The sequence below is a fragment of the Hyla sarda genome, chromosome 13 (genome assembly GCF_029499605.1).
Source record: "Hyla sarda isolate aHylSar1 chromosome 13, aHylSar1.hap1, whole genome shotgun sequence".
Classification (NCBI taxonomy): domain Eukaryota; kingdom Metazoa; phylum Chordata; class Amphibia; order Anura; family Hylidae; genus Hyla; species Hyla sarda.
Genome location: NC_079201.1, coordinates 25,971,543 through 25,997,867, shown reverse-complemented (window position 1 = coordinate 25,997,867; position 26,325 = coordinate 25,971,543). Strand labels below are relative to the sequence as shown.

The 26,325-nt window shown below is 39.5% G+C and overlaps 2 protein-coding genes across 36 annotated transcripts in view; both read right to left on the bottom strand.

The window, feature by feature from the left end:
• LOC130297737 (general transcription factor II-I repeat domain-containing protein 2-like) overlaps positions 1-26,325 on the bottom strand; it is a 1,987,867-nt gene that overhangs the window by 489,296 nt on the left and 1,472,246 nt on the right. The window contains exon 13 of one of the 35 annotated variants that reach the window (XM_056550573.1): positions 21,495-21,702. The exons of the other annotated variants lie outside the window; for them this stretch is intronic. The gene's annotated coding sequence lies outside the window, so the exon portion shown is untranslated. Of the gene's footprint in view, positions 1-21,494; positions 21,703-26,325 lie in introns of those variants that run through there. 35 annotated transcript variants of the gene reach the window in all.
• On the bottom strand, positions 230-5,536 carry SOX9 (SRY-box transcription factor 9). Its single transcript, XM_056550530.1, has 3 exons — positions 4,869-5,536; positions 3,183-3,436; positions 230-2,608 (listed from the first exon to the last, which is right to left on the bottom strand). The coding sequence occupies exons 1-3, from the start codon at positions 5,297-5,299 to the stop codon at positions 1,845-1,847; spliced, it is 1,449 nt and encodes a 482-aa protein (XP_056406505.1). The 5' UTR covers positions 5,300-5,536; the 3' UTR covers positions 230-1,844.

Genomic DNA, 26,325 nt, shown 5'->3' with positions numbered 1-26,325 from the left:
TATCCAGGACTGGAAAAACATAGCTGCTTTCCATAAAACAGCACCACACCTGTCCTCAGGTTGTGTTCGGTATTTCAACTTGGCTCTGTCCACTTCAATGGAACTAAGCTGTAATACCACACACCTGAGAACAGATGAAGCGCTATTTTTTTTTTTTTTTTTAAGAAAACTAATTTTTAAGGGCATTTAACCCTATTAGTTTATATGTAACAAAAACACAAGATCTCACTTTTAGTACATTGTTTTATATTTATTGCAAAACAATAATACACAAGAGAATAAGTTCACAAAGACAGGAAAATAACAATAGAAAAACAAAACAAAATTGCACATAAAATAAAATGATCCACGGACTTTAAAAGTCAGCTTTGTATATGTTACTAAACTGAGAGGGAATTAAGGCCTACTTTTTGTATGGAAGGCATTCATTGTGGAGTGCTCTATCTTGACAAATTAACAATAAAATGACTGTACCTTTAAAAAAAATAAACCGTATATAATATTTTTAAGCAAATGTTAAAAAACTATTTGCCAAAGTCAAACTGCATTTTGTTTTATAAAAAATATTTTGTCACAAAATGTTGACAGATTTCTAAAGATGACATGATATCAACCGTACAACGCTGTTTGCATATACCAGGTGTTGAGAAATTCTGTTTTTGGAAAAATATTTTGCATGGAAATAATAACTACAAAAAAAAAAAAATGTTTGGCTATTTAATTTTTTTTCATGTAAATTAGAGCATCTTGTGTGTTTTACAATGAGACTAAAAGGAAAGAATTTAGAACACAAAAAGAAGTCTGAGAAAAAAAAAAACTAAATAACACAATAAAAACCCATAATTTAACAAAAAAAGCATACTTCTCAAAAAAGAAAAGACCAGGCAAAAATAAAATCAGCAGCATGCTAATATATATCTTTTTTGTACAAAAGATTTTTTTCGTTAAAGTTCGGGCGCTTTTACTTAGCATTTTTTATCAATATTATTTTTTATTATAAAATAAATAATTTAAGAGCGTGACAACAGGTGAAAAACCAAAAAAATACAAAAAAAAACTAAAAATTTTTAATTTTTCTTTCTATCGCTTTTGCTGCTGGAGATCTTTAGAGATTTTGAAGGGCACTTGTATAGAGGCCGGCTGGAACCGTTCAATAGGCAACATGTGAATTATAATCTACAAGCACAATATTTGTGAATTGGCACTTGGGTAAAACATGGAAATACATTTCCTACTTTGAGTAAATCCCATGACAATTTACTGTCTGATTTACATATGGCGGGAAACTCTCTGCTCAATATTTAGACCAATGTTTTTGTTTGTTTTAAAAAAAGAATGCAAGACAAACAATTTTTTTAATGAAATTTTTTTTAAAAACATTTTTATACAAAAATATTTCCATTTGAATAAAAATTCAAATGATGTAGAACTACTTGAGCAGTTGTCGGAGAACAGAGAACTTTTTTTTTCTTTTCTTTTTTTTTTTTTACTTCTTACAATGTATTTTTTCTTCTAAAATATAAATGTATAAACCCCCATATAAAGGCAATAGAACATACACAGTACATACTAAAAATATATCAGATAGAGACTAGTCCTCACAGAGGATGTAGAATTACAAAGTCTCTCCGAGAAAATCAAGTTGCTGGTTTTTCTAAAGTACTTCTCTTGTGTTATCTGTATATACAGAGGTGTCAAGAGAGTCCAGTTTAGAAGTCTTCTGCCCATTCTTGCTGGCTGCCAGCAGAGGGCCATGAGCTGCACACACATATGAAGCGGGCACTACTTGACTTGTGCTGGATGGCAAATTGTCTTTAGAAAGTCAATGGCCTGTAGTGATTTTTCTATGGCCTGGTGAGCTGTGTGTAGACTGGCTGCTCCCAATGTTGCGGGCTATGTGTCTGGGGAATAGATGGGACCCCTGTTGTGTCTGCAATAGGAGTGTACATGGGACGTTGGCTGGGGTTCATGTAGCTGAAGGTAGAGTAGAGGTTTGAGCTCTGGCCAGCAGCATGGCTGTAGTAGGTGTTGGAGCCTTGGTGCTCAGTGTAGTCGTACTGTGAGCGTGTGATGGTTGGGTAGGTAGAGCTGTAATGGTTGAGGTTGAAGGAGCTGTAGTTGAGCTGTTGTGGGGAGTGCTGCTGCGGCTGGTCACTGTAGTGGCTTGGACTAAGCTGCTCGGTTTTGATGTGTGTCCTCTGCTGGGACTGGCTCTGCTCGCTGTTTAGAGTTGACAATGTGTGTTGTTGCTGGGACTGCTGAGGTGGTTGTTGCTGTTGTTGCTTGGACATCCATGTGTGCCCAGCCCCGGTGGTGGCACTGTTTGTATTCGTAATGCCGTAACTGCCAGTATAAGTCACCTGAGTGGAGGCGACTCCTGGGTGGCCATTGGGTGGCAGGTATTGGTCGAATTCATTGACATCAAAGGCCTCAATATTGGAGATCACCTCGCTGCTCAGCTCTCCAATGTCCACATCACGGAAATCAATATGAGGGGGCTGTCGGCCACTCTCTTGTATGGTGCGACCTTCACGCTTCAGGTCTGGCTTGCCAGGCTGGACATCTGTTTTAGGGGTGGTTGGTGGAGTTGGTGGCCCCTGTGACTGACCTGCAGCAAAAAAATAACCAGAATGTTAAACTTCATAAAAATGCAGAACATCACCAAATTTTTTTTTGACATTGCTAAACACACATGGATTCTCACTATTTCTTTAGGGGAGCTAGCAGATAACATGGAGGGTCAAACAAAGTTTCAAGGCTTAGGTAAGAGTGTGCTGCATATCTTATATCTCAGCTCCTCAAAGAATACAAAAGTTTCCTCAAAGCAGGTGCCATGTAACTACAGTGATAACTCTGCTAATGGTTAACTCCACATTTGTACAGTAAATTTAACTCAACAGATGCTGGAAGGTATGGGCTTAGAAATCTACCAGTCTACATAAGCAGAGCCGATCCTAGGTCCAGCAGCCTAACAGTGGGGGACTTGCAAATAACAAAAGTCCCACTATAAACTTAAAAAACCCTATAGAATCCAAATATTCTATTTATCATAGGTAGGGACAGAACACTCACGCTGTTCTATTGCATACGGCTATTGGCATTAACACCGCTATCTCTATCCGGCAATCAAGATTTCTAATGCATATCAACAAACAGATCAGATTAAAAGGAATTCTCCTTACTTGAGTGTTCCCCTGGGGAGTGAACCTCACTCATACTGGAGGCAGAATGTGGGGAGTCAGCCTGCAGCGCCTTGAAGATGGCATTGGGGGAGATGTGGGTCTGCTCCGAACCATCTTCTTGCTCAGTCTGCCCGTTCTTCACTGACTTTCTGCGGCGTGGCTGGTACTTGTAGTCTGGATGATCCTTCTTGTGTTGGATTCTCAGTCTTTCGGCTTCTTCCACAAAAGGTCGCTTCTCGTTTTCATTCAGCAACCTAGAAATATGCCAAGAAAAGGATACTTATATATCACTCCAGAGCCAAGAGACCAGAAGCAAACTATATAAAATTACATAGGTCAGCAAAATAAAACTATAAATATGCATCTAATTGGGGTTATAGGATACTATATACTATTCCTTATTTTATGATCTTATTAGACAAGATGTTTTGAGATATTACTGTATTATAGTATATTACAACAGATTATATATTATATGTAACTCTCTCTCTCTCTCTCTCTCTCTCTCTCTATATATAAATAACTTCTTGTTATAATAGACAGGTAAGCAGTAAGTGTTGACATAAATTCTTTTATGACAAGAAATGAGAATGAACTGACTCTCTGTTATACCTGTGCAGATAATCTGATCCCCGATCACACACATATATATATATATATATATATATATATATATATATATATATATAACACACATACATACATACAGGGGTCAAGTGTTGGAAAAAAAAAGTAAGGGACCTCACCCAAGATTTCCACTCAAGGGCTGGTCCTGCAGGACTCTTGCTAATGGGAACGGTGTTCCTGCTGTGGAAAAAGTGCAGGAACTCAGTTCCCATGCGTTCCTGCAGGACTTGAGCCCTGTATAGATATATATATATATTTGCCCAACATAATCCACTAATCCTAATCTGTCAAAGCAAGAAAGCAGTGAATAGCCTCCCCTAGAAGCCCTCAGATAATGGTAGGATTGATCCTTTGAAGTGGTTGGAGTCATTCCTTCACTGCCAAAAAGTAAAAACCTCAGGCTACAGCCTATTCACCTGAGCCCTCCAGCAGCCAAAACTATATCCTGCCCCAGCAGGGGTTAAACCGAAGAAATCCAAATATTTATAGGGTACGTTCATATGGGGCAGATATAAATCCAGAACAAACGTGAAGCAAATCTGCCTTAACTACAATGTACAGTAATGGATAAGGTGCAGGGACCATCTGGAGCATTGTTTCCCAACCTGTGTGCCTCCAGCTGTCCGGACATGCTGGGAGTTGTAGTTTTGCAACAGCTGGAGGCACACTGGTTGGGAAACACCGATCTGGTGATACAAGCAAGGCACAAAACACAGGGCAACATATGTAACCTGTAGAAAGAGCGGAGCAATTAACAATCCACTGCATAGAAGTAGATGACTGCGCAATGTAGACCCAAATCTATCACTAAAAGTATAAAAAGCAGCGCAAGAAACCCCATTTTAACGCCCATCTGGAGAGCCACAGGTTGGGGAACAATGAGTTAATATTAGTTTTGTACTGATGGGAGTAGTAGTGTTACAACAGATGGCAAGCCAGAGGTTAGGGGACACTGCACTAGTCCTAAAATTACCCACAATGCACAAAGCCATTCATGCCAACCTCATATGGATGCAGAGGGCACACATTTAGGAAGATGAATTAAAGCCTGGCACCTACCTCCAGAGTTTGCCCAGGGTCTTGCTGAGTTCTGCATTGTGAAGATGCGGGTACTGATCCGCCAGCTTCCTTCTTGCAGCCTGTGCCCACACCATAAAGGCATTCATCGGCCTCTTGACATGGGGTTTGTTTTTACTGGATCCATTCACCCGGACTGGCATGGGTACCAGGGTCCAGTCATATCCCTTCAGCACCTGGCTGACCGCCTCTCTGATGCAGACTGGGAACTTTTCATCCTCTGTCTCCTTCTTCATGTCAGGATCCCCTTTGGGGAAGGTATTTTCTTGGGGTCTGGTGTTCTCAGTATCTGAGCCCGATCCAGAAGGGCAAGGGGAGCCCGCAGAGTCCTCAGACATGGAAGGGCTGGGGGCCCCAGACATGCACTTGTCTTGCTCTTCTGTCATTTTCATGAAGGGATCCAAGAGATTCATGCGCAAAGCTGGGCAGAGGGTGATGGCAGAAAAGAAATAAAATAGAGACTAAAAGCAGAGGAGGCAGCTCACCCCTCTCTAGTGCCGAACGCCTGATCTGCTAAGTCTCTTGCGAAGGAAATCATCAACCATATGGGAAATGCTCCAAGCTCCTGTGCGCAAGATCCCGGGCGCTCAGCGAACGAGCCCAAAATGCCAAGTCAACTTGTAAGTGTGTCTGCAGGAGTGGGCAAGGCTGGAATAAATAGCAGCACTACACTGCCCCGCAGCCAATCCAGGGCGGCGGGGAGGGGACGGGGCTGAGGCTTCTTCTAGAACACACAAAAAAAAATCACACAAGAGGGAGAAAGCTGAGAAGTTGTCATGTGCTTTGTGCTGACTGGCTGCCGAGAGTCAGAGAGAAGTCGTACTGCGCTTTGTGCTAGCTGCAGGGAGAGGAGAGAGGAAGTTGTGCTAGGTAGCTGCAAGAAGAGAAAGACGTTGTACTGCGCTCTGTGATAGCTGTGGAATAAGAGAAGTTGTTGGGAGCGACAAGGATAGACTTAGAGTTGTACTGCGCTTTGTGTTAGATGCAGATAGTAAGAGAGAAGTTGTGCTGCGCTTTGTGTTAGATGCAGATAGTAAGAGAGAAGTTGTGCTGCGCTTTGTGCTAGCTGCAGACAGTAAGAGAGAAGTTGTGCTGCGCTTTGTGCTAGCTGCAGACAGTAAGAGAAGTTGTGCTGCGCTTTGTGTTAGATGCAGATAGTAAGAGAGAAGTTGTGCTGCGCTTTGTGTTAGATGCAGATAGTAAGAGAAGTTGTGCTGCGCTTTGTGTTGGATACAGAATAGGAGAAGTTGTGCTGCGCTTTGTGTTAGATGCAGAATAAGAGAAGTTGTGCTGCGCTTTGTGTTGGATACAGAATAGGAGAAGTTGTGCTGCGCTTTGTGTTAGATGCAGAATAAGAGAAGTTGTGCTGCGCTTTGTGTTGGATACAGAATAGGAGAAGTTGTGCTGTGCTTTGTGTTAGCTGCAGAACAAGAGAAGTTGTGCTGCGCTTTGTGTTGGATGCAGAACAGGAGTTGTGCTGCGCTTTGTGTTAGATGCAGAATAGAAGTTGTGCTGCGCTTTGTGTTAGATGCAGAATAGAAGTTGTGCTGTGCTTTGTGTTATATTCAGAACAGAAGTTGTGCTGCGCTTTGTGTTCGATGCAGAATAGAAGTTGTGCTGCGCTTTGTGTTAGATGCAGAATAGAAGTTGTGCTGCACTTTGTGTTAGATGCAGAATAGAAGTTGTGCTGCGCTTTGTGTTAGATGCAGAATAGAAGTTGTGCTGCGCTATGTGTTAGATGCAGATAGTAAGAGAGAAGTTGTGCTGCGCTTTGTGTTAGATGCAGCATAGAAGTTGTGCTGTGCTTTGTGTTAGATGCAGAATAGAAGTTGTGCTGCGCTTTGTGTTAGATGCAGAATAGAAGTTGTGCTGCGCTTTGTGTTAGATGCAGAATAGAAGTTGTGCTGCGCTTTGTGTTAGATGCAGAATAGAAGTTGTGCTGCGCTTTGTGTTAGGTGCAGAATAGAAGTTGTGCTCCGCCTTGTGTTAGATGCAGAATAGAAGAAGTTGTGCTGCGCTTTGTGTTAGATGCAGATAGTAAGAGAGAAGTTGTGCTGCGCTTTTATGTTACATAGGTAGCTAGAAGGATGGACAGGAGTTGTGAAATCTAGCTGCAGGAATAGTAAGAATATAGGTTGTGCTGCGCTTTGTGTTATCTTGCTGCAGTAGTAAGCGGAGAAGTTATGCGGCGCTCTGTGCCCTTTATTTACAGAGAAGCAGAGAAGTTGTACTGCGCTCTGTGCTATCTATCTGCAAGCTCTGGCTTGTTCTGTGTACAGACAAGATAACAGCTAAAATAATAAATAATATATGAGTATGTATGTGCACACACCATTGCCGGGTCCGAGGATCTCAGTCCTTGACTTTATGTATACCAGGGTACTACAACCCTCAGCAATCCTTGACCCCCGAATGCTGTCATAACATACTGGGAGTTAGTTTTGCTAGAGAGAGAACACTGGTAAATATTCTGCCCAATTCATTCCATGGATGCATCGAGTTCTGATTTACTATTTCTATTCATTCTCTCCTGGGTCCAAGAGACATTTTTGTTCTTAAATTATAAAATCATAAAAAAAAAAACAAGTGGTAATATCCCTGTCAGGGCCCCAGGAAAGAAGAACTGAAGTCCTGATGCCCATTAACCTGGACCAAACTCTATTGGTGCTCCGATCACTAACAATCTGGGGGCTCTATATATCCACACAGTCTGTCAGCCCATCCATCCATCCATCCATCTAAAATCTATCTAATCCTATCCTATATCCAATCTATACGATGCATATATACATTATATATACACATTTCCTTCTATTAATATCGAGTTAGTAATGACTACTCCATAAAGCAGGACCATGCACGAGATAAAGAGGTGGTGTAATTCCACCTTTTGCACAGAGGGGGCAGCAAAGCCTCAGAAAACCATAATCATCATCATCATTATTTCTTGTCTGGGTTCAGTTTTGGGGGAGGAGAAGGGTTACCGGGAGCAGTAGTAGGAATAGTAATAAGCGTTACATGGTAACCATCCAGGGAATTGGTAGCCACGTCTGACCACTGAGGCTAGTAATTCTGTCTATATAAGGAGGACACCTACCCCTGCCTATCAGGGTCCTTTATCTGCTGGGTGAGGGCTGGGATCATAAGATCACCGGGCTCAGAATCTTTCCATATTGTGGGATCATATCAGTTATATTCCTATAGATACAATGTATAATGTGCTGTATTAGATTAGATAGACTACTGTATTCCAACCTGTTGCAGAACAACTCCTCCCATCATAACCGGACAACTTTTAAGCACCCAATGGCATGATGGGAATACATAGATTAATGTATAGATGGAGAGAGAGAGAAAGAAAGAAATAAAGAGAAAGAAAGAGAGAAAGAAAGAAAGAAAGAGAGCGACAGCTATATAGATAGATTAGTTTAAATAAATAGATGATAGCTGGATAGTATTGGCAGCACAGTGCACACATGTATTATCACTTTATAACGGGTGTAAAATAAAAAACATATCTCTATAACTGAAGTTTTGGACTTACATTTGTTTATTTATTAATTTGACTTTGTTTTAGTTATATACACTGCTCAAAAAAATAAAGGGAACACTTAAACATCACAATATAACTCCAAGTCAATCACACTTCTGTGAAATCGCACTGTCCACTCAGGAAGAACACTGATTGACAATCAATTTCACATGCTGTTGTGCAAATGGAACAGACAACAGGTGGAAATTATAGGCAATTAGCAAGACACCCCCCAATAAAGGAGTGGTTCTGCAGGTAGTGACCACAGTCCACTTCTCAGTTCACTCTAGTGGTAGAATGAGACGGAGTCTACAACCAGCACAAGTGGCTCAGGTAGTGCAGCTCATCCAGGATGGCACATGAATGCGAGCTGTGGCAAGAAGGTTTGCTGTGTCTGTCAGCGTAGTGTCCAGAGCATGGAGGCGCTACCAGGAGACAGGCCAGTATATCAGGAGATGTGGAGGAGGCCGTAGGAGGGCAACAACCCAGCAACAGGAACGCTACCTCCGCCTTTGTGAAAGGAGGAGCAGGAGGAGTACTGCCAGAACCCTGCAAAATGACCTCCAGCAAGCCACAAATGTGCATGTGTCCACTCAAATGGTCAGAAACAAACTTCATGAGGATGGTATGAGGGCCCGACATCCAAAGGTGGGGGTTGTGCTTACAGCCCTACACCATGTGGGACATTTGGCATTTGACTAGTGTTGAGCGGCATAGGCCATATTCGAATTCGCGAATATTCGCGAATATATGGACGAATATTCGTCTTATATTCGCGAATATTCGCATATTAGTTATATTCTCGTTTTATTTTCGCATATGCGAATATTCTCGTATGCGAAAATTAGCATATGTGAATATTAGCATATGCAAGATTAACATTTGCGTGAAAATGCGCATATGCGAAAATTAACATATGCGAATATTCGCGTGTGCGAATTTTTGTATGCCAGTCTCACACAGTTGTATTACAGCCTTCTTTACACCACACAAGCTGGAAGCAGAGAGGGGTGATCACTGTGATGTGTACTGTGAAGAAAAAAAAAACAAAAAAAAAAAAACAAAAAAAAAAAACAAAAACGAATATTCGTAATTACGAATATATAGCGCTATATTCGCGAATATGCGATATTCGCGAATAATATTCGAATTGCGAATATTCGCGAGCAACACTACATTTGACAGAGAACACCAAGATTGGCAAATCCATCACTGGCGCCCTGTGACAGAGTTTGGAGATGCCATGGAGAACGTTCTGCTGCCTGCAACATCCTCCAGCATGACCAGTTTGGCAGTGGGTCAGTAATGGTGTGGGGTGGCATTTCTTTGGGGGACCGCACAGCCCTCCATGTACTTGCCAGAGGTAGCCTGACTGCCATTAGGTACCAAGATGAGATCCTCAGACCCCTTGTGAGACCATATGCTGGTGTGGTTGGCTCCTAATGCAAGACAATGCTAGACCTCATGTGGCTGGAGTGTGTCAGCAGTTCCTACAAGAGGAAGGCATTGATGCTTTGGACTGGCCCGCCCGTTCCCCAGACCTGAATCTGATTGAGCATATCTGGGACATCATGTCTCGCTCCATCCACCAACGCCACGTTGTACCAAAGACTGTCCAGGAGTTGGCGGATGCTTTAGTCCAAGTCTGGGAGGACATCCCTCAGGAGACCATCCGCCACCTCATCAGGAGCATGCCCAGGTGTTGTAGGGAGGTCATACGGGCACGTGGAGGCCACACACACTACTGACCCTCATTGTGACTTGTTTTAAGGACATTACATCAAAGTTGGATCAGCCTGTCGTGTGGTTTTCCACTTTGATTTTGAGTGTGACTCCATATCCAGACCTCCATGGGTTGATAAATTTGATTTACATTGATAATTTTTGTGTGATTTTGTTGTCAGCACATTCAGTTATGTAAAGACGAAAGTATTTCATACGATTAGTTTATTCCTTCAGATCAAGGATGCGTTATCTTAGTGTTCCCTTTTTGAGCAGTGCAGGTTAGATGTGTGTATCAGGGATGAACAAACATAAGATAAGCTGTAGTGCAGTGTTCCCCAACCTGTGGTTCTCAAGCTGTTGCAAAACCATATATCCCACAATGCCTCCATGATAGGAGTTGTAGTTTTGCAACAGCTGAAGACGGTTGCAATAAAAATTAAACACAACACAAACAAAAATCAAACTGTATAAAATAAATAAAGGCAACGGAGGGACGGTTACTAAACGAATTTAAACGGTTACAGATGTAGCAGAGCTGAGTTGATCTCTTTCTAGATATGAGATAGATTGGTAGATAGATGGGTAGTATTAGCAGCACAGTGCACACATGTATTATCACTTTATAATAGGTATAAAGTAAGATATTTTTATATCTGAAGTTTTGGACTTACATTTGTTTGTTTATTTATTTGACATTGTTTAAGTTAAATAAGTTAGATGTGTGTTAGGGATAAACGTAAGATAAGCTGTAGTGCAGTGTTCCCCAACCTGTGGTTCTCAAGCTGTTGCAAAATCATATATCCCACAATGCCTCCATGATGGGGGTTGTAGTTTTGCAGGCAGCAGCTACAGAACCACAGGTTGGGGGAAGACTGCTGTACAGTTTACTGCACGGCTTCAACTAAGGAATCCACAGTGATCACACCTCATGGATATGGAGTGTGAACTAACCCTATGATCAGATGTACAGGAAAAACAAAAACTTCATAGACAACAAAGCAATGATATAATCCCTCATTGGAAGTACAATGTATCAGATGTATTTACTTAAAAAATCATAATAAATATTAGTAACGAAAACAACAACATAGATCTAATAATAATACTTGCTAGAGAGGTAAATACTAAAATAATTATAATATGATAATATAAATAAATGTATAAAAATATAGTCCTAATTATTGGTAAACTATTTGTTTAGCATTACAAAAACACAGCATAATTATGACCTCACAAATATAGTATAGAAGTGCAAAAAAAATTCTTACAAAGTTTTATACAGAAACATAACAATTTTCTAGAACAATCCAAATGTGAAAGAATTAATTTCTTCAACCCTGTGCTAAACGTTTACATACACGGATCTCATGAGGCAGTGTTACCCCTTTTTTACTTTGCAGATGTTGCAAAACTACAACTCCCATCGTGCCCAGATAGATGAAGTCTGGGTTTTTAAAGTCCTGCAACAGCTGGAGAGCCACAACTTGGGGAACATTGCAATAAGATAATGGTTGAAATTACTTATGCTAAATTCATGCTATTATATTGTAGGATGTTATGTAGTTTTTCTTCCATTGTGATAACGTTTGCTATAAAAACTTAAACACAACACAAACAAAAATCAAACTGTATAAAATAAATAAATAAAGGCAACGGAGGGACGGTTACTAAACGAATTTAAACGGTTACAGATGTAGCAGAGCTGAGTTGATCTCTTTCTAGATATGAGATAGATTGATAGATAGATGGGTAGTATTAGCAGCACAGTGCACACATGTATTATCACTTTATAATAGGTATAAAATAAGATATTTTTAAAACTGAAGTTTTGGACTTACATTTGTTTGTTTATTTATTTGACATTGTTTAGATTAAATAAGTTAGATGTGTGTTAGGGATGAACTTAAGATAAGCTGTAGTGCAGTGTTCCCCAACCTGTGGTTCTCAAGCTGTTGCAAAATCATATATCCCACAATGCCTCCATGATGGGAGTTGTAGTTTTGCAGCAGCTAGAGAACCACAGGTTGGGGGAAGACTGCTGTACAGTTTACTGCACGGCTTCAACTAAGGAATCCACAGTGATCACACCTCATGGATATGGAGTGTGAACTAACCCTATGATCAGATGTACAGGAAAAACAAAAACTTCATTGACAACAAATCCCTCATGGGAAGTACAACATATCAGATGTATTTACTTTAAAAATCATAAGAAATAATAGTAACGAAAACAACAACATAGATCTAATAATAATACTTGTTAGGAAGGTAAAAACTAAAATAATTATAATATCATGATATTATAAATAAATGTATAAAAATAAATTCCTAATTATTGGTAAACTATTTGCTTAGCATTACAAAAACACAGCATAATTATGACCACACAAACAGTATGAAAGTTTTTAAAGAGTTGTTTTTTTTTTTTTTACAAAGTTTTATACAGAAACATAACAATTTTTACTAGACAAATCTAAATGTGAAGAATTCATTTCTCCAGCCCTGTGCTAAAAGTTTACATGAGGCAGTGTTCCCCCTTTTTGACTTTGTAGATGTTGCAAAGCTACAACTCCCATCGTACCCGGATAGACGAATGCTAGGATTTGTGGAGCTGGATAGCCACAATTTGGGGAACATTACATTACGATAAGATAATGGTGAAAATTACTTATGCTAAATTAATGATATTATATTGTAGGATGTTATGAGTTTACGTGATATTGTTGTATTCATATATATTTTATTCTGTAATGTTTTTACATTGTTTTATTATATTATGTTATAGTGTATGATACTTTGTGTTATATTATACTGTATAACTTAATATAGCATTTTATATTCTAAACTATATCTATAAAACATTAGGATTCTAACGAATGTCCACAGTACAGCAGCAGAAAATTATACAGTCACATCCGGAGCTCGTATCTGTATACTACAATTCTGTGTACTGTCATTCATTGCTGCGGTTTTTCTTCCGTTGTGATAACGGTTGCATAAAAAATTAAACACAACACAAACAAAAATGAAACTGTATAAAATAAATAAGACGACAGAGAAGTGGTTACTAAACAAATTTAAACGGTTACAGATGTAGCAGAGCTGAGTCGATCACTTTCTACATCTCACGGTGTCTTCCTTAATAGTATTCGGCATTCCTCATGTTTCGTTTGCCATAAGACTGCAGGTAAAATGTAGGAAACTGTTCCTGAAAAATTCAGCTCGGCTACATCTAAGGACTTTTTCCTTTTCCTTCTTTCTACTTTTTTACTCTTTTTATTTCTATTATGCATTCGTCCATGGAATCTGCTTAATTATTTGTAAGGGCTTAATTAAAGAAAAAGTAGAATTACACTTCCCAGTTTTGCGCAGTATTTGTGCTGAGAGCAATGCTGCAGTCACTAGTAGCACCCAGAGGGGCTGTACAAGCCAAGAAAAGTGGTAGTACCAGGGGCATGTGCTGCTGTGTACACTGGAAACATACGCCTGTGTGTACCAAGCTCTCCAAAACAAGGGGCAGAGACGCGCGGCGGACACCCCAGTGTGTATGGCTGCATACGGTTTCTCACAAGAGGGAAAATACACCAAGGAAGAGCATCACAAGGGGGATGGGTCTGTCCAGGGCATAGAGACTTTCACCGCGGTTAGATAGATAGATTGGAGGTAGATAGTTATGAAGTTGATAGATCAGATTGCTTAGTTATTTTTCAGAGGTCCTTTTAATAATTAAAGAAGCAATTTGATTGGTTGCTATGGGCAAATGGTCATCTTTTTATTTACACAGGTTTTGATAAATCTCCCCCATCCATCTCTCTCCTATCTATCTATGGAATATCTGTCTTTCTGACATTTACTTATTACAAATGGTTCTCTTGTCATTCTATTTATCAAAGTACTATCTATTTATTTATCTATCCATCTCTCTCTATCTGTCTCTCTTATCTATCTATTTATTTCTATCTATCTATCTATCTCATATCTATCTATCTCATACCTATCTATCTAATATCTATCTATCTCATATCTATCTATCTATCTCATATCTATCTATCTATCTATCTCATATCTATCTATCTCATATCTATCTATCTATCCCATATCTATCTATCTATCTATCTCATATCTATCTATCTCATACCTATCTATCTAATATCTATCTATCTATCTCATAATCTATCTATCTCATATCTATCTATCTCAAATCTATCTATCTATCTATCTATCTATCTATCTATCTCATATCCATCTATCTATCTCATATCTATCTATCTATCTATCTCATATCTATCTATCTATCTCATATCAATCTATCTATCTCATATCTATCTATCTCATGTCCCTCTATCTCATATCTATCTATCTCAAATCTATCTATCTGATATCTGTCTTTCTGACATTTACTTATTACAAATGGTTCTCTTGTCATTCTATTAATCAAAGTACTATCTATTTATCTATCCATCTCTCTCTCTCTCTCTATGTCTCTCATATCTATCTATCTCTCTCCATCTATTATCTATCTATCTATCTATCGATCTCTCTCATATCTATCTATCTCATATCTATCTCTCTCATATCTATCTATCTATCTATCTATGTATCTCATATCGGTCTTTCTGACATTTACATATTTCAAATGGTTATCTTCTCATTATTTTTTATCAAAGTAATATCTATCTATCTATCTACTTCACAACTTTCTACCTCCTCCTTCATATCTATCTATCAATCATCTATCTATCAATCATCTATCTATCTATCTATCTATCTATCTATCTATCTATCTATCATCTATCTATTATCTATCTATTTAATAACTATCTACCTCCTCCTTCATAACTCACTCTCTCTCTCTATCATAATATATATTTGTATCCTATATGTATCCTTTCTCACATCTATCTATCTATTTTCTTTCTTTCTCTCTTTCTTTCTTTCAAGGTAGACTATATTTTTGCTCTAAATTTGCCACAGTTACTTTTTTTTTAAGTTTTTTTTTTGTACAAGTTTTCAAGTAGGCGATTTTCTCATGATTGTGTAGGTATGTCAAAATCAAGTTGCTCTTCTGCAATAGTTGTGAATTTATCATGTGTGCCCTCAATTTGTCACAAATCTACACTAGCCAAGACCTGGCTTAAAAAACTGGCTATGACAGCATTTATAAAAAAGACACAGACAACATAGCAATGTGTTAAAACCATGCAAAGTGGTGTAATAAAGTGTAATAATTATTTTTTTTAAATGTGTACCAGCACCATATTTATCACATGCCATACAACCATTTAGCGCATGTACACAATTTCCACCACAAAAAGTAAAGGTGTAGAAAAATTGTTCACCTTCATCACCCTTGATAAATTCCCCCCTATCCTTTTCTTACAAGATTTACAAGAATGTGACCATCAGTCTGAATTTAGTCATAAAACACATTAGATGTTATATTTAACCAGAAATGATCTGAAGTCATTGGAAAGAAGCTGTAGACATACATGTGATGTACAGAGGATGGACACACATACAGGTATGACTGCACAGACACTATCTGTCTGTATTTTGGCATGTGGCACGCTGCCCCTTCATTATACTTTGTGGTCTTCTGGGTCAATGTTTACAAGTCACGACTGAAATATTTCAAGGTTGTCATTTTATTTCTAAGGCATCTGTTCTGGCATCCATCCAGGTTCATCCCACCTCACACCATCATCATTTCTGCCCACAGTCTCCTGGCAGGGATCTGGAAAGGTGTAACACTATTTGGCACCTGCCCTGCCTATTGTTCTTTGTCACTTCCCATATCTAATATTGTCCCAAAATAATAGTAAGCAGCATCTGGAGAAATTTTTCTGCCTGGTTTTGAGGAAGGAATTTCATGCGGCTAGAATTAGGGACAGCACGTTCCTCCAATGTCCTTGTGAACCACCAATATCTGTATGTGGACAAAGTATCATATCTTCACCGATTAACATATTAACTTTCTCTCCAGGCATCTTATTCCGCTCTAAATGATTTATTATCACCTAATGGATGAAGCTTGGTCCACATGTTTTACAGCGTTTATTCAACACTGTGTCTATTCAGGGTGTTTGGAACACTGTCTCAGGAAAAGCTAAAGCGGCTACAAAGCTACATCTATATTAGACCATGCTCACAGGTTTTTTTTTTTATTACTTTTTTTTACTGTACAACTTTCTATAGAATAGCATCATTTTTTATATTCTTAATATCATTATTAATAAGTTTTATTTTTGGAGTGGGGGGTATACTAAAATGTATAGACCTGATGGAGGCTGCAAGGACTCTCTTTTGGCCTCCATTAGGTGAATTCATCCCTGTGCATTTGCTTAGCTTGTATGCCCAGAGATTGGAGAAGGATGTTCTAACTCACTCTATGCGCTTAAAGGTTAACTAGAACTACAGTAGTAGCTCAGTAGCTCAGTGCATAGTGTAACTCCTTCCTTACAGTGACCATGTTACTGTTTTTTTTTCTGATCACATGGCCCCATGCAAACCAAATACCCCTTCTTCCCCCAAATGCCATCTAGTACAGTGGTCCCTCAAGTTACAATATTAATTGGTTCTGGGACGACCATTGTATGTTGAAACCATTGTATGTTGAGACCAGAACTCTATGGAAACCTGGTAATTGGTACTAAAGGCACCAAAATGTCATCCAAAAATAGGAAAAAAGTGAGAATTAAAGAAAAATAAGTAGATAACTAATATAGATAAAGAAAGTCCTTACATATAAAAGTAAGAAAGATCTGCTGGGAGCTGTAAATCACTGTCTGTGTCAGTGTTTCCCAAGTAGGGAGCCTCCAGCTGTTGCAACACTACAACTCCCAGCATGCCCGGACAGCCTAAGGCATGCTGGGAGTTGTAGTTTTGCAACAGCTGGGGCCACCCTGCTTGGGAAACACTGGTCTATGTAGAGGACAGGAGCTTCTTCATGGTCCTGTAAGTAAAAAAAGTAATGGAGTCGCCCTCACCTGGTGTCCAAAGGAGCAGCTAATCCTGGTACAGGTAAAGTGTACAGAACATCTAATACCTCCCTGTACTGTAGGGGGCGCTACCAGACACCAGTCAGTGCATACGCTTCAGTAATACAGGGGTTTTACCAGTGAATGCCCATTTTGATTGGTCGGTTCTTCTTTTTATTTATTTTAATGACAGGTAGACTTTAAAGGGTAACTATCATTAAAACTAATATTTGCTATTGCACTCCTTATGGTAAATAAAAAATATTTCCAATATACTTTGTTTAAAAAAAATGAAGTTTTCTATGTTTTGTTTGTGCTTAAAAAAGCTCAAGAGCACATTTTCCCCCAACTCATACACAGACTTTGGACCGAAGTCCAAACACAGAAAGTGCAGCCTGGAGTGCTGAGGAGGGTGTGTCCAGCCTCATCCAATCATAGCTCCTCTCACACTTAACTGCCATATGCTGTTGGTTGGACACACCCCTCAGCACTCCAGGCTGCACTTCCTGTGTTTGGGCTTCGGTCCAAAGTCTGTGTATAAGATGGGGGAAAATGTGCTCTTGAGCTTTTTTTAAGTACAAATAAAACATAGAAAACTTATTTTTTTTAAACAAAGTACATTAGAAATATTTTTTATTTACTATAAGTGCAATAGCAAAAACTAGTTTTAAAGAGAGTGCCCATTTAAGGCAAATCTCAGCCCTGTCTACATACATATATGTATAGATATATCTGGCTAACCTGACTTCTTATTTACAATGGAAAAGGCATGCCCTATGGGCCATAATATAACAATGTTAAAGGAGATCTGCAGCTGCATATAACTCATCCCCTATCTGCAGAATAGGGGATAAGTGTTTGACCGACTGGGGATCTCCTGTATGGGGCCCCAGCTCTGCCACGGCTCTCCCCGTGCAGGAGGCGTGTCGATCGTGGCATCTCTTCCATAGAGCTGAATGGAGGGGGCGTGTATATCTTGACCACAAGAGCACTAGCCACGCAGAGCCACGGCAGTGCTGGGTCCCAGTGTGGGAGATCGCGGGTGGTCCTGCGGAAAAGGGGATAAGTTATATACAGCTGCAGTACTCCTTTAAGTAGGAAATCTATGCTACATACGGTATGCTAGAAAATAAATCAGCACATCATATACAGTGTTTCTTCAACTTCCAATGGCCTCAGGTTACAATATTTTTTACATTCATTGGTCTTTTCTGAACCATTGTATCTTTGAACCATACTCACCACATACAATGCTACAGACAGTCCAGAACTGCGAAACGTGTCAATGGCTGGAAGAACTGACCAATCAGAATGGGAATTCACTGGTTAAACACCTGTATTACTGAAGTGCATGCACTGACTGGTTGTCTGGTAGTGCCCCCTACAGTACAGGGTGGTACTACATGTTCTATACTCCTCTTTATCTGCTCCTTTAGACACCAGGTGGGGGGGGGGCTCCATTTAACTTTTTTCGGACATTGCGTGTACTGTACAGGACCCTGAAGAAGCTCCTGTCCTCTACATAGACAGTGATCACAGCTCCCATCAGATCTTTCTTACATTTATATGTAAGGACTTGCTTTATCTGTTTTAGTTTTCTACTTATTTTTCTTTAATCCTCACTTTTTCCTATATTTGGATGACATTTTGGGGCTTCAGAACCAATTACCAGGTTTCCATAGAGTTATGGTCTCAACATACAATGGTTGTCCTGGAATTAATATTGTAACTTCAGTGACCCGTGAGGAATAATATAAGGAGTCTTGTAAATCAAATCTTCTTCTTCTTAGTCATCTTCAAATCAAGAGCCAAAATACAGAAGAAACATGTGGTTTTTACCTGTAACAATGTTATAACTCATGCTTTACTATTATCAGTTCCGATTATACAGCAGTGACACATTATGAAAAAATGTCCAATGAGAAAAGCCCCTACAAACAATATTGTCACAACAAACTGCTTTATCAAAGCTTTCAGCTCTATATCATGTGCAGCAGTGTATATGTCCCTGTTTCGAGATTGCAGGGGATCTTAGCAGTCAGACCCCGCTATCATACACTTATTCTCTGGATAGGGTATAAGTGTTAATGATTGGACAACCCCTTTAAAGGCAGCTAGCAAATAAACCGGATAGAGAACTTTTTTTTTAGGGACAACTGAAGTTCCTTTCAGGCATCTCAGTGAAGATCATCCTAATCCCCAGTAACAAAATAGCTGATAACATTGAACAATAGATTGCATTCACCTGTAAAGTAAAAGGTAGAAATGACTCGTCCACTCAGGCTGCTGAGGAGAAAACGTGGTAATGGAGGGATAAGGCAACTCGTAGTCAGGATAGCAGAAGGTCAGGGCAGGCAGCACGGTAGCGAGAACAGGGATGTAGCAAGAGGTCAGTAGGCAGGCGGAACAGGAACAAAGTCAGGTCACAGAGCAGGTAGGTCAGGAACACGGCAAGGCAAAACACAATAAACCCTCTCACTAAGGCACTGGGCACACAAAGATCCGGAAAGAGGCAGAGGAAGGTGCCCATACTTATAGAGAAGGGACAGGTGCAAACACTAATTAAGGGCCCATTGGCCCTTTAAATCTCAGAGTTCCGGCATGTGTGCGCCCTAGGAGGCAGGGACTCGCGTGCCGGCGGTGTGAAAACATGGAGGGGACAGAAGAAGGAGGAGGTAAGTGACGGCCTGGGACCTCACCGCAACAATGGGTGTGACAGTGCCTTACTGCAACTTTGTGCAACAGTCACTAGATAAAATGCAGCAATGTAATTTGTCATGCATCACTCTCTGATATTTGGTATTAGACTAGAATGATCAACTACTACTAAAAAGTGACAAAATGTAGCTGTGACACAATCCAAAACATCCTATATGTATTAACTTTCTGTAATATATGGTATTTTTCTTCTTGCAGTGATCAGTCCTGAGATCCTGCTTTATTTTCCTGGAAGCAATCTGACAATACAGCTCATCCCCTTTATAGGTCATGTGGGTATTTGACCCTGGAGGCTATAGGATTGATGTCATCCCCTGCGGTGCACTGGTTGATTTATAACTAGGCAGTCTAGGCCTGTGCCTAGGGGTATAGGTTTAGGGAATGCAACTTTTCTCCTATTAACATGTACATTCTTAATTTTTTTTTTTTATCCCTTGTCAAGGATTTTTTATTCCTCCTGCCTGCAACCTTCAAATGCATGTGTCATATATTACTTTGCAAAATTAACTTACACTTGCTGAGTTAAAATGTGAAAATCCATCATATGGAACCCACTTATCTTGCTGATCATCACCCTATATCTTCTTCTGAGGGACAAAAGTAATAATAATAACTAAAGTATTTGTTTTCTTTTAAATTGGAAGTGTCATATACATTGCATGTACAATGCTGGGATCAGCCAACCAGAAACATGCAGATTAATTAGTGAGTGATTTTTCTGTAACAACCCCCCCCCCCTCCCACGGCCTTTAAAAACAAACAAACAAACAAAACAAAACCAGACTGTTTTACTGTATCTGCTCTGCACATCTATGGTCTTGTTATATGACTTCAGCATATAGTAAAATTCTGATCAGCCAACATTTCCTACGAATTGCAGAATTATCAGATATTCCAAACTATTCCATATACCTGTAGTATGTGAATCTTGTCCTCCCTTTCTCTTATCAGTGTGTGTAAAGTAGAGTTCATACTGGGTGAATTCTGCTGCAGCAGAGTCCCATTGAATTCTACAGGATTCTGCTGCACTGTTTACACAGCGAAATTTTCGAGCCAAAAAAATGAGTGCACCTAAAATTTTTCCTCCCGTCACAAATAATGTCCATTATTCATAACGAGCTATAATAGGTGATAACGGATAATCAAAAAATCCCATAGACTTGAATGGGATTTTGTTTCGTCCGTTTAAGGGCCGCTTTTAATGGTTTTCTTTACGGGACATTATAACGGGTCTTTAAAACGGAGCAACAGATAGAGTGAAAGGAGCCTTAGTGGGTTAGGGATATCAAGCTACAGCATAGTCCCAATACTTGTACTTAAGAAGTTTCTTAGAAGCTGGACTCTTAGGCTAGGTTCAGACTACGGAATCTCCGGGCAGAAAATTTCTGCCCGGAGATTCCGAGTGCGACCAGTGCTGACTGAATCAGTCGGCACTAGGACCGCGCGGACACTGCAGTCTCCAATAGACTCGAAAGAGCAATGCCATTCTTCAGGCGGAAATTTCCAAGCGGATTTTCCGTTCACAAATTCCGCTTCACAAATTCCGAAGTGTGAATTTGTGAACGGAAAACCATTCACTGTACAGTACATTTTAGCAAGCGGAATTTCTGCCTGCAATTTCAAAGCGGAATTGCAGGCGGAAATTCCGTAGTCTGAACCTAGCCTAACTAATCATGCTATAGCATATCTTGCCTCCAGCGGGTGAAATAAGTATTGATCACGCCACCATTTTTCTCACTTAATACTGTTTCTTTGAGATAACAGTACCTACCAATTCCAGGTCTTTTTGAAGCTCTCCACTTGTGGTCCTTGGACAACTCTTTGATTATTCCTTTCACTCCTCATTCCGATATCTTGCGATATCCTGGTTGAGGCAAATTTAAGTTAAAAGAAGTGAAGTGAAATGTTCCAGTTCTCACTGGGACATTCAGAAACTTAGAAATGTACCTGTAACGCCATTGTTACATTTTGCAACAATAAGGTTGAGAAGGTCTTGAGACAGCTCTTTGCTTTTTACCAATCATGAGATGTTTCTTGTGTGACACCTTGAAAATTAGACCTTTTCCAGTTAGGACTAAACCAGCTGATATTTACTTGCACTGACAAGGTGCTGGATTGCTTTTTTATATCTGATAGATATCATCTCTTGTCTTGGCTTTCCATGCCTTTTTGCACCTCCCTTTCTTCATGTGTTCAATACTTTTTCCCAGTTTTATTTCACATTATTACACATAACTTACATACATTACATACATAGTCATCAGTTATACAAAATTTCCCTGTTACATTTTTATTCTACTTGTTGTCTTTCTTATTTGCAGAAATGTCTAATATTCCATAAAAACTAACAAACATGAAAACCCTGCACCAGAAGCAGACTATTGGAACTAAACAGCTCATAAAACAAGGTCTGAGGTTTTAGGCCAGGTAAGAAATGGACATGCTGGATGGTCCTGTGGGTGTTGTCCACCACATAATTCTATGTTTTTGTGTTTTATTTTAAAGTGATTTATTTTTTTATACATTATGTAAAAATAAAACAATCTGTGCACCATTTTCCAGCCAATAAATATACTCTTCACAATATTTCATGTTATTTCTGGCATGGGTCTAGGACAACTGCTCGGTATAACACATGTTTATAATAGATGGGAGCCTGGGCTGCAAAAATATAAATAGTGTATACACCCGTGGAAGTATTAGTAGTATTAGTACCAATGGTGTCTACGCTCTGTAAATAAATGTTATGATTGTAAGCTCTAATGTGAATAAATAAATCTTCTGAATACTAGTCTAGGGGTCTGGACATATGTATTATATTCAGTTTAGGCAGCAAGTCTTAAAGGGGTACTTTGGTGGAATAAAAAAATCGAAATCAACTGGTGCCAGGAAGTAGAACAGGTTTGTAAATTACTTCTATTTAAAAAATGTTAATCCTTCCAGTACTTATCAGCTGTTGTATGCTCCAGAGGAAGTGTGTTTTTCTCCGGAGTACCCCTTTAAAGATGCCAGGCTTACATTATGTCATGGCTGCAGTGAATTCAGCACAGAAACACATTTAAAGGGTATGTCCAGAGCTGCTCTGAATATTCTGTTGTTTTGCTGTGATCTTACTACATGCATTTGGACTTCATTTCCGGTTTGGCCTTCTGGTGACTTGCAGAAGCAGATGATGTCCAGTGCTGACTTTTTCTGAACACTGTATAGTGTGACCCCCTATAAAGCAAATGTCTAATCTAGAGAACTTTTATAACCAGAAGTAGATACCACTAAACAGTGAGCTCAGTGGAGGAGATTTATCAAAGCCTGTGCAACGGAAAAGTGGAGCAGTTGCCCATAGCAACCAATCAGATTGCTTCTTTTATTTTTCAGAGGACTTTTCTAAAATTAAAAAGCAATCTGATTGGTTGTTATGGGCAACTGTTCAACTTTTTCTCTGCACAGGTTTTAATAAATCTCCCCATTGACAGTTTCATCATGTGACATCATCGACGCCGGTATACAGTAAGTACACCTGGACCATTGTATCTAAGGGCCCCCAAAAACTGGTCTGCCAGATATGATAATAACAGGGAGGGGGTGGGGGCAGGATCTCAAGCCACCCTCTGAGATAACTTGCTTTATATACGTGGGGTACAAGGATATGTAGCCCAAGGCTGCCAGTTTTATTGCTCCAGTGCCTCAGAATTAAACAAAATGAAGCAGATTTGTAAAAAACTGCTTCTATGCATTTTAAGCACATCCATGGTTACTGACAGCAACAACAACCCCCCACCCCACCCCTCACTACCTTCCAAGTAACATGTTCAGTAAATTAGCAAGAAGTAGGTGTATGAGAGTGGACTGGTGTATGGTAGGTAATACTGGATCTCCATATAGCATTCACTAGGGCTCTGCAGCTGGAGTGGTCTGACAGGTCCTTTCTCTTCACACTGTCAGTAACTAAAACAAGATCTTTCTGCAGAACATCTGTCCTGACAGGGAAGCATAGATTGTAGTAGTCAGGGAAAACATGGTGCTGACAAAACACTGTCTGCAGGATTGAAGACCTATCAGACGAAACCGACCCCAAAAATGATGTACCATGACTAAACACTGCATTGTCTGTACCAGGAGCAAATCTTACGGAAAGGACACTAACATCTCCTTCATAATATACCTCTACTCCCAAAGCTCAGTCCATCCAACCTGCTCTTTCGTGGTCGCATTGTGGCAAACTGGGCTCCAATCACTCCAAGTCGTTATGTTAGCAGCACTGGCTGCTATGTTTCCAGTTAAAAATTAAAGAATAAGCTCTGAACAGCCTAGCCCTGATGTCTAACAAGGTTCTTGATTGCAAAATTTACTATATATCAATATTGGTCATACTACAACCCGTACGTAACATACTACCTATCCAAATATCCATACTGGACATTCTACCTGTCTATACTGGGCATACCACCTATCCATACTGGACATTCTACCTGTCTATACTGGGCATACCACCTGTCCATAATGGACATTCTACCTGCCTATACTGGGTATACCACCTGTCCATACTGGACATTCTACCTGTCTATACTGGGCTTAACACCTATCCATACTGGACATTCTACCTGTCTATATTGGGCTTACCACCTATCCATACTGGACATTCTACCAGTCTATACTGGGTATACCACCTGTCCATACTGGACATTCTACCTGTCTATACTGGGCTTAACACCTATCCATACTGGACATTCTACCTGTCTATATTGGGCTTACCACCTGTCCATACTGGACATTTTACCTGTCTATACTGGGTATACCACCTGTCCATACAGGACATTCTACCTGTCTATACTGGGCTTACCACCTGTCCATACTGGACATTCTACCTGTCTATACTGGGCTTACCACCTGTCCATACTGGACATTCTACCTGTCTATACTGGGCATACCACCTGTCCATACTGGACATTCTACCTGTCTATACTGGGCTTACCACCTGTCCATACTGGACATTCTACCTGTCTATACTGGGTATACCACCTGTCCATACTGGACATTCTACCTGTCTATACTGGGCTTACCACCTGTCCATACTGGGCATACTAGATATTGACAATAGGCAGGTAGACTATGTCCCTAATCCATTCAAGCCCAAAATTGATTCACCCAGTTGACTTTTGTTTGTCAAAATATAACCCAAAAGATTAGCAGTTATAGGATAATCAATAAAAAACAATCCTGGCAATGTTGTGTCTATATAAATCCAGACCATTGTCTTCAACATTTGTCAACAATCTTAAAGGGGTATTCTGGTGGAAAACTTTTTTTTAAAATCAAATGGTGTCAGAAAGTTAAACAGATTTGTAAATTACTTCTATTAAAAAATCTTAATCCTTCCAGTACTTATTAGCTGCTGATCAGCAGCTAATAAGTACAGGAAGGATTAAGATTTTTTAATAGAAGTAATTTACAAATCTTTCACACTGATGTGGTGGGGGGCGGCGTCCGTTGCTGCCGTGGCGCTGTGTCTGCGGGTGTGCAGGATATCAGTGCAGGATAAATGTATCAATCTGGAGTCCAAGCTGTTTAGTTCACAGTGCACTATGCCTAAACTGGATACAACTATAATTAATGAGTAATCAGCTGAGGGAAGTATACAGAGTGTAAAAGGGAACCTGCCCCATGAACTGAGCAGATTGATATATAACTTTGTGGGAAAAGTTACGGGATAACTTGTGGGGGTCCTACTCATTGGTTGAGAGTTCTCTTCATTTGTACACTTATATGCACAGTTAGCTGTCAATCATTAAGAGGACCGCCTACTTGACTATTTGGCCAAATATAAGCAGAGGTTTGCATGAACAAAAATTACTAATTATCCTGGAACTTTTCCCACAAAACTATATATAAATCTGCTCAGCTCGTCCTGATCTATAACAGGATTTCTGTGGATTGGACACTATTTTTAACATGGCAGGTAACCTTTAACCCCTTAAGGACCAGGCCAATTTTATTTTTGCATTTTCGTTTTTTACTCCTCGCCTTCTAAAAATCATAACTCTTTTATATGTCCCTCCACAGGCCCATATGAGGGCTTGTTTTTTGCGTCACCAATTTTACTTTGTAATGACATAACTTATTTTACCATAAAATGTACGCCACAGCCAAAAAAATATTATTTATGTGGGAAAATTGAAAAGTAAATCACAATTTAGCAAATTTTGGAAGGTTTTGTTTTCACGCTGTACACTTTCCGGTAAAAATGACATGTTTTCTTTATTCTGTGGGTCAATTTGATTAAAACGATACCCATGTTATATGTTTTTCTATAATTGAACCGCTTAAAAAAAAATCACAAACTTTTTGAACAAAATTAGTATCTTGGAAATTGCCCTATTTTGATTACCTATAACTTTAAAATTTTTCTGTATATGGATCGGTATGATCCATATTTTTTGCGCCGTGATCTGTAGTTTTTATCGGTACCACTTTTGCTTAGGTTTTACTTTTT